This window comes from Mesitornis unicolor, unplaced genomic scaffold (genome assembly GCF_000695765.1).
Source record: "Mesitornis unicolor isolate BGI_N332 unplaced genomic scaffold, ASM69576v1 scaffold24059, whole genome shotgun sequence".
Lineage (NCBI taxonomy): Eukaryota > Metazoa > Chordata > Aves > Mesitornithiformes > Mesitornithidae > Mesitornis > Mesitornis unicolor.
This window is the reverse complement of record NW_010208311.1, coordinates 1-8,799: the sequence shown is the minus strand read 5'-3', so window position 1 is coordinate 8,799 and position 8,799 is coordinate 1. Positions and strand designations below refer to the sequence as shown.

The 8,799-nt window shown below is 34.4% G+C and overlaps 1 protein-coding gene across 1 annotated transcript; it reads right to left on the bottom strand.

The window, feature by feature from the left end:
* On the bottom strand, window positions 1–6,003 carry SYT4 (synaptotagmin IV; the record flags this gene model as incomplete). Its single annotated transcript, XM_010192468.1, has 3 exons — window positions 1–393; window positions 3,507–3,627; window positions 5,189–6,003. Coding segments are annotated over 3 exons (1,244 nt in total), but the record flags the coding sequence as incomplete, so codon positions are not given.
* Between the last annotated feature and the right edge of the window lie 2,796 nt (window positions 6,004–8,799).

Genomic DNA, 8,799 nt, shown 5'->3' with positions numbered 1-8,799 from the left:
TGTAATTATACATAGCAAAGAAAGAAAACTGCTCCTTGCCTATGGAAATATATATAGTTTTTAAAGTTCCAACCCCTCTAAGCTGCTAACCATCACACAACATATGCCATTTGGCAATTTGTCTCCTAGGATATTCACAGATTTCTTTCCAGTGCTCTCCACCTGTTCCTTCTGCTGAAGATCCCAAGGTTAACCGGCCAATGACCTCATTCCTTGATCCCCTGTCTGAATCTAAAACCAAAAATTCAATGCTGATATCATCAAGGCCCTCACAAGGAATGTCAAAGACAAACAATTCATTGAACACTGCATTGGGGGTGCATTTCTTCACATGGGTTTTCTTTTTAGAAATTCTCTTCTTAGCATGGTACAGGTTCACTTTGACATAAGGGTCTGCAATGAAAAGAAAAAGCACAGAGCAGTTATTGAACTGTGTCATTCAGAAATTCCTTGATTTACTAATTGTAAAATTTACAACTTACCAACATAATTACATTACAATCAGGAGATGTTTCAAGATATTAAAAATTATTAATCTCATCCAATTTTTGTTTTTACATTTGAATTAGTCCCTTTAAGCCCTCTTTATGCTCCCCAAAGAAGTAATTAAGATAGTCAGTATAGTTTAGGGTATGAGATAAATCCTGTCCTGTAGTCCAGTAGCCATAATAATATCTTTACTACATTCAAATATGGTCTGAAAGTACACAAGATTCTAATGAACACTGAAAAATATGTATCATCATATAATTATGTCTAATGGAAATTTACTTTTCGTGTGTTCTACCAGTAAGGGATAACCATTAGAGTTAATAAGACTCATGCAAAGAAAAACCTCCTAAAAGAGAGAATGGGTGAATGGATGCAATTTATTTATGTTGTAGTTCTACCAAAGTTAATTTGCTAAATTTCATTGCTCTCACCAAATTTTACTGAACAAATTTAACACTAAACTTTGAATGTAAGGTTACATTTGTTGTTAGGATATGTACTTGACTTTATATCTGTGCTGTACTACTCTTGAAGAAGGGGAGGTAAAATGACCATATTTTTAGCTGTAAACCAGCGTTGAATATTTGTATTCCTCATATTCACACAAGTGTTTCAAGATTCCTTTGCTATTCCTTTGCTTCAACAATGGCTATATTTCTTCCTTCAAAGGAATTCTAGATAATGCTTTAAAAAGCATTCAAGTACCTTTGCATTTATTAGAGTACAAGTGTGGGCCTGGTTCCAAACTCTTGTGGTGTAAAGATGCAGTACAAAATCCTTTCTACTGAACCAAGTCAAACAAGATAGTCTATATAAGCAATCAGCAAATAAACATTGTGAATAGTTTAATGCTTTTTAAAAATGTAACATTAAAAGTTAATTGTATTTAGAAATGCTATACTAAAGCTACCAGACCAAAATGATCAGATGATCAAAGGTATTTGTTTCCTTGAACTGACAATTGTTTAACAGGAGTAAGGTATGATAAGATACATCTTCACTTTCATACTCTGTCACCATAATAAACATTTTAAAAACCGAGTTTAATGGAATTGAAATTTGTTGGCTTTAGAATGAATATATGCCACAGAAACATAAAAATACCAGAATCAATACCCATCAGTGGATTCACGCTGTTCATTTCTGTTTAAAGGGCATTTCCTGACTATTACTTCTGGCCATATACTAGGTAAAGTTAGAAGGTTTCTTTCAATTTTATTAGGTTTACAGGGAGACCTCAGCACCAATGATGAAGGAAACCAAGGAGGTCATGGGAATGGAACAGCTTCTGAGTAAAAAGGTTCTCATCTTCCTAAGGAGTTCTAGTTATGTAATTGTTTAGCTGATCCCATTGAAACACCATTTCAACCTCCTCCTTGTCCAAGATTTATCTTGGGTTGAAGGGAAAGTCACGGAAGAAATAATGACTGACTTGAGTATAGTATGTTACTAACACTCAACTATTGAACCTGACCTTGCTGATGAACAGCAAATAATGAAGAACTGTCTAAATGAACTAAGTGTCCAGGTGTAGCATGGCTGCCTGTATCTCTTAGAAATATTATATTCCTATTATAGTTAGCAAGGTTGTACAGAGAGAAGTAGAAAGAGCAAACAATTTATAGCTTTACTTATGACAGGTGCACTAAACAAGTATGTGTTTTGTTTGTGCTATAGTGTCAAGGTGACTGCTGAGATTAGGAGGTCTTTTGTTTTCAAGTTATTGTCCCACCTGGGGGAACCTCAGTCAGACTTGTCTGTTGATATCAACTTGCTGTCATGCTGTCTTCATGAAACCTCTGCTATGTGCTGTGCCTTTGAGGTTGATTGTTAAAAGTGTGTATGCTCTCTTACAGTGGAGTCAATTGTTGGGCTCCATTTATATCCTTTCTCCTTATGATATGTGAATAAAATTGAGATCAGAAAGAGGATTTGAATGGAACTTCACCATGTAAATGGGATTTATCTATGACTATTGTATTGGATCCAGGATATGTAAATTTTCCAGGTAAATTTCAATATTTCTTGATATGAGAAGTAGAAAGGCTGTATTATTGACTGTAGTAATTATGATTCAGTGGTTTCCAAAACTACTTTTTCCCTGCTTCTTTCAAAAAAAAATCCAGTGAAATTAAAAAATATCTAGTCCTATACAGAATCAACAGCAGATGTGCTACTGTTTATATAGTTCTTTGTTGTGTACTGTTATTTTGTGTGGTTGTCTTATCCTTAGTATATTGTATATTGAATGTTATTCTATTATTATGTTATCTAGCATTAATGTGCACCTAAGTATTGGCTTCAGAGAAGGTTTCACTCAATGTCAAATGGCACAAGGTTAGGAGAAGGGAGTGCAAAAACTGCCTTTTCCTAGTGCCACCCAGGTACAGCTCATTATAAAGCATGAGTGTTATGTTACAGCCTCCTTCTAGCACTGACATAGTTCACCTTTTCACCTTGTCAAATAAATGTTAGTGTTCAGTGAGACGAATTCAGCACAGGTGTAAATAGTCCCTTTTCTTGATGCTAAACTGAAATAAACCATATGATGATCTCACTCAATACTGATCTTCTACAAATAAACTGGGGAGGGGGGGTTGTCATAAATAAAAGCTTTTAGTATCTGCAAACAACACCCCATATTTATGGCATATGAGTTCTCACAACAGATGAGACAATCACAAAACTCATTGGTTTCCACTGCTAACAGTTGTCATGTTTTGTTGGTATTTTTGTTTTGTGTTTTATTTTTGTTTTGTTTTTGGTTTTTTTTGTTGGTTTTTTGTGTTTTATTTTTTTTGTTAATTATGTGATTGAAGAATAAATTTGTAAAATAAATACCCTGGAAAATAAAGAATTGACCTAGATAGGAATAAAATGAATAGACTGCAATTTAATAGAGACACCATTTCTGCATTTACTGTCTATTTTTAATCTTAGAAATGTCAGAGTTCAGCTGTCTGCTCTCTGTTTGTTTTGTATTCTTAGGGCATATTCATTAGTAAAACCATTACCTGATAATCCTGACACATCAGATTGAGGTAGATGCCTGGCTTTTAAAACAACCACAGTGAGCGTGTTTGTTGTAGACTGATAGCAGAGAGAGATCAGTAATTCTCCACGTCCAGATGATTTCTGAAAAAATTAAAGAAAAAAGGAAATAAAACTATTTCTAAGCAACTATATTGAGCAAGTTTTAAACTAGAATTAAAGAAATTTATGAGATGTCACATAACGGTGTGTTCTGAAATGGTTTATAAGGATGCAGTTCATACAGCTATGCTTTACACAGAAAATATAACTTTCATCTACTGTAGTTATGTAACTCTTCTTACGGTTGGTTATTAGACTGAAAAAAGTAAATAAGTTAAAATATAGGTTGACGTGACTTAATTAGCTTCAGAGATTAGAAATTAGATGCTATATCCTGAAAAAAATTCTCAGAGAAAGAAAAAGATCTTAAGCAAAAGCAAAATTCCATAACAATATATATATTTAAAAATGAATAAAGGTAAATAAAAATAATCTTTAGTAAAATGTTTTTAAGCAGGAAGGGTTGAAACAGTGAAATCTTATCTCTGACACTTTCTAAAGGAGTATAATACACATGAAATAAAAAAAAAAGATCAAAGACTTTCTCTGTTACTATTAGATTTGAATTTTCAAGAGTAATTTGTTTCAAAGAAAAGGGCAAGGCAAGTGAAACAAGCTAAAATTTTACATTATATACCAGAAAACCCAATAAGTTATCAAAAAAGTATCAGTGACATAGTTACAGTTGTTGTAATATAGCGATAGAATAGCAAAATAAGAGTATTAGTTATAGCCATATTGTCTGATAGACATTTATTTGATTTGGCAGCATGCTTGCTCTTTGAAAACAATCAAACTGAAAGTCAATACATATTCCACTTCCTTAGTAGATATTAAGAGACCTGTGTGTGATGCATGCACATTTCTGTGGTTCGCTGTGATAGTTGTAAATGATCTTTACATTCTGAAATGAGACCAAATGGTATGACTTATTTCCAGCCTAGTGAAGTCAGTATGTTTTGCCACTGACTTCAGTAAGGCTTTGGCTTCTCCCTTATGTCTTACTATCCTTAGTAGAGCTGCAGCTTGCATCACAGTTCTTGAGAAAGAAGGTAGTAACAGCACTGAAGTGCAAGAATGTACTACTGCATCAGCAATATAGTGTCTAGCAGGTTCCAATTCCTTAACTAAAACCTATCTGCATTCTTTAAGAATCAGATAAAAAACCCATGCAGTTGAAGTGAAATTTTTATGTTGACTTCTATTAGCTTTAAGAAAGAATGTTTCTGAACAGAAACGGGAAGGGAGGAGAAGGAGAATAATGTATAAATAATAAATAAAACATAGCATTCTTTCCATTTAAAGCAAATTAATATTGATTAAGGCCAGTTGACCTAATGTAAATGGGTCCACTCAAACCTGCTGAGGCAGCTGAATAAGCAAGTTGAGTTTAGGACTTTAGCAATTTCTTGTAACATGTTCATTGTAATGTACCTTTATTACACTTGTGCAATTGCTTCCTCATACAGTCATTATGAAAGCATCTCAATGACTTGCATGATGAACTTGTTCCCTTTTCTTTCCAAGATCCTAGCAGCATTACACTACAGTCATAGCTAACATTAGCACAATACTTTTAAATTTTAGATAGAAAATATGTTACCCTAACATTTCTTTTGATGATCTCTCTGTCCATTAGCAGCCTTCCTTCTGACAGTTCAGTTCCTGCGAGGGGAATGAGGACTTCTCCAATGACATCATCTCTGGAAAACCTGTCAAAGCTCAGGATTGTAAAGTGAAGTGTTAAGTCTTGAATTTGGCTATAGGGGATTCCATAAAATGTGAAGGTCTCATCGAAAGCTGGATCTAAGGTTTTTCTCAACACTCTGGTTTTCACCTTGTGCTTTTTCTCAGGCAGGATTGTCATTTTGATGTAGGGATCAGAAGTCATTGACTGTTCATCCATTGCTGGCAGCCCACGTGCTTCTTTGATGTTCACTACAAATGCTTTTTTCTCAAAGTTGTACTCTAAGGAGAAGAAAAGAGTTCCTAGCTTCTCTTGTTTATCTTCAGATGAAAGGGAAGTGATGGATTTTAAACTTTCAGGGGATACTGAATCTTTCTTCCTTTCTGCAAAGTGTTTAGGAGATGAATTTTCATGGTCTGGAGAGCTCTGGATTTTGGGCGTTGTTTTGGGAAAGTTGCCATTTAGATCTCTCTTCTCTAGGTCAAGATGGAGAGAATTCTTTGGCATTGCTGATTTGTTCTTTGCTTCACTTTTATCATCTGCTCCAAATTTCTTCTTACTGTTGAGATTCTCAGGGTAAATATCAACCCCCTTCAGAACATGGACAAACTTATATGGAGGGGTCTTGTTGGATTTGGAAGATTTACGTTGACAGCAGATCCAAGCAAAAAGGGAGACAGAGAAGACAAGACCAAATGCGCTAAAGATCCCAACCACTGTAGGAATTTCATCTGCAAATCAAAAAAATTGCAACAAGTGTATAAGTAGCAATGACTTGGACTATATGTGATATTTAATAAAGTAACAATTTAGTGAAACAAACTGAGAGGACATGGTAATAGCGGCAGGATCGACAGACTGAAAGCGTGCATTGTACATATTGCTCGCCACCTGCAGGCATGAATGTGTAGTCCCATACTAAGGGATATTTGTTATGTTAATATTTTTCCATACGCAGTGTTTGGGGGGGAAATACTATTCCTATCCTAATAGTAATAATCACTAGTAATTGCTCAACTATCTTATCTCTCCATGTGTAGTTTCTGAGTTTATATGTCTGTGAGCAATATCAGCTCTCAGAAGGTTTCAGAATTTGTGAAGCTTTGTTGGGTAGATAAAACAGACTTGAAAAATGCATTACTTGTAGATACATTGTCTGCTTTTCACACTGCTTCCTAGAATACTTTGTACACTCAATTAACTCTTTTTAAAATTTATTTATTTATTTTCCAATCCCATAACTGCCTGGAGATCTCTATTGAAAGAACTGAGTTTAATTGGAGGTTACAACATTCAACAGTTTCAATGGTATTTTCAACACTTTACAGGAGGAAGTCCAAGAAAATTTATATACTAAATTTATATACTAAATGTCTTTTCCAGATGGGTGTTATACTGGGCAATCACATGTGATCCCAAAGCCGAAAAAACTAAGTGTATCATTGATAACCACTAAACTTTGGTTTAAAGACACTATGAATCAAACCTATAGGGAGTTTACTAGAAGGATCACTACATTTTAGGACCATATAGGAAAAACAATAAAACATAATTCTTTTCTGACTTATTATGAGCCCTACACTTAAAACTGAATAAAGAGAAAACTCAGCAAGTGTTACAATCTCAATTGTCATGTGGATACATTAGTTACATATAGGGTATCATTAGCCTTTCAAAGCATACATTGAAGGGGCAAATGAGCACAACTAATTGGAAATCCAATTTTGACCATAAGTAACATTACCAAGTGAGTTTAATCTAACAAACAGAGCTTAATCTTTATTCCCTGAAACAGTGCAAGACTAGTAGACTATAAATGGCATGACATTGTTTATGCATAAAGGCAATTGTGTAACAGTTCTGGTTCTCTTCGAATGATTAGCAGATCATTCTGGATGAGAAAATAAAAACTATCCCCTCTATGTATTACTAAACCATCTTAATCCAGGTAGAAAGCTCGGCAAATAGATGTGCTGCCACTATACCTTTGTTTTTAAGTGTGATGATACAAAAAAAAAAAAAAACCCACAACAATACTATCAGAGCAAAGTAGGGCATAATGTTCCAGCACATAGTAGATCGGGCCTGGATATTAATTTCTTCTGACAATATTCATGTCACTTTCCTTTTACCTACAAGATGTATCCATCTACATACTTAATTGTAAGAAATTAATGAAATTACTGAAAATTATAAACATAATCAAAAAGTATTTTTTCTAAGTTAAGCACGTGGCTCTGTTTCTCAAAAATTCCCTGGGCTGAAGAAATTTAAATATACATGGTATAAAGGTAGAAAACAAGGAGTAAATGAAATTGAATGAGAAATGAAAAAAAAATCAGAATACTTTAATAGCTTTTAAGAATAATTTGCAGTTTTGCAGTATTTTTTCATGAGATTACATACTTTTTATAGTAATGGAAATTATGCTATATTTTAATTCTACAGCTACTGAAAGCAGTGGTAGAATCAGTTTGGTGTTTAAAATGTTAATTTTCTTCCTTAAATGTGTAATTAGACAAGTATGATGTCACAACTCTAGTTAGAAACATCAAGTGGGTGGGGTAAGAAAGAAGATAAAATGGTAAATAAATTGGTTTTATATATACAACTAATTATGTTATAACCTGAATTTCTTGCTGTTTCCATAACATAAATAAATTGGTTAACGTCCAAGGAACTGCATTAACAGGAAACATTAACTATTGATTTTGGGAGAAGTTATTATTTTAGTTACGTGATGGCTTCATTTATGTCAATGGAATAATCCTTGAATTAAACCACTGCTAAAGCAAATATAATCTAGGCTAGAGCCAATATTTGTAAAGCAGGGTTCAGAGACATTTCTAGTTACTTCTTTTCTAAGTTATTTTTGTATCTATTTTCTAAGTGAACATACATGACTCTTTCTGAAACTTCAAATATAACTGCTAATCACCCTACATCCAGTGCATAGAAATGACACAACTAAAAACTTCATTGTTATTATTGCTATTCTCAGTGAACTCTGATCAAGATGGAGCTGTATAGCTAAAAACACTGGGATCCCGCATTTTCATCTTCCTAGCAATGCCCTTAACAAGACTACTTTTCACTTTGACTTATGGCTGACAAATATTTTTCTACAAGAAAAAAGGAATAACAATTATACTAAGAATGGCTTGAACAAACATTTTCTCTGTTGTACAGGATGCATTTACATCACTGAACTCTGAAGCCACGTTACTCCAAACAAGACAAACAACCCTAGACCTCTCTTATCTGAAAGTACACCTGCATAGACCTCTTGAACTCTCCAGGTGCTTTTCCGAGGGGAGCAGGTAGGGAGAAAGGAAGAGAGAAAGAGAAAGACAAAAAGAGAGAGAGAAGAGCAAGAAAGAAATTTCACACAACTTCTGAGATTGAAGAAAACTGGGGGAAAGAAGGTTCCTCCCAACAGTCTGCGAGCTGGGAGGCGCAAGGTGGCTCAACAGACCCTACTCTGCACGCACTTCGCCTGGGGAGGGGAGCAGCCCTCAGCCTCACGG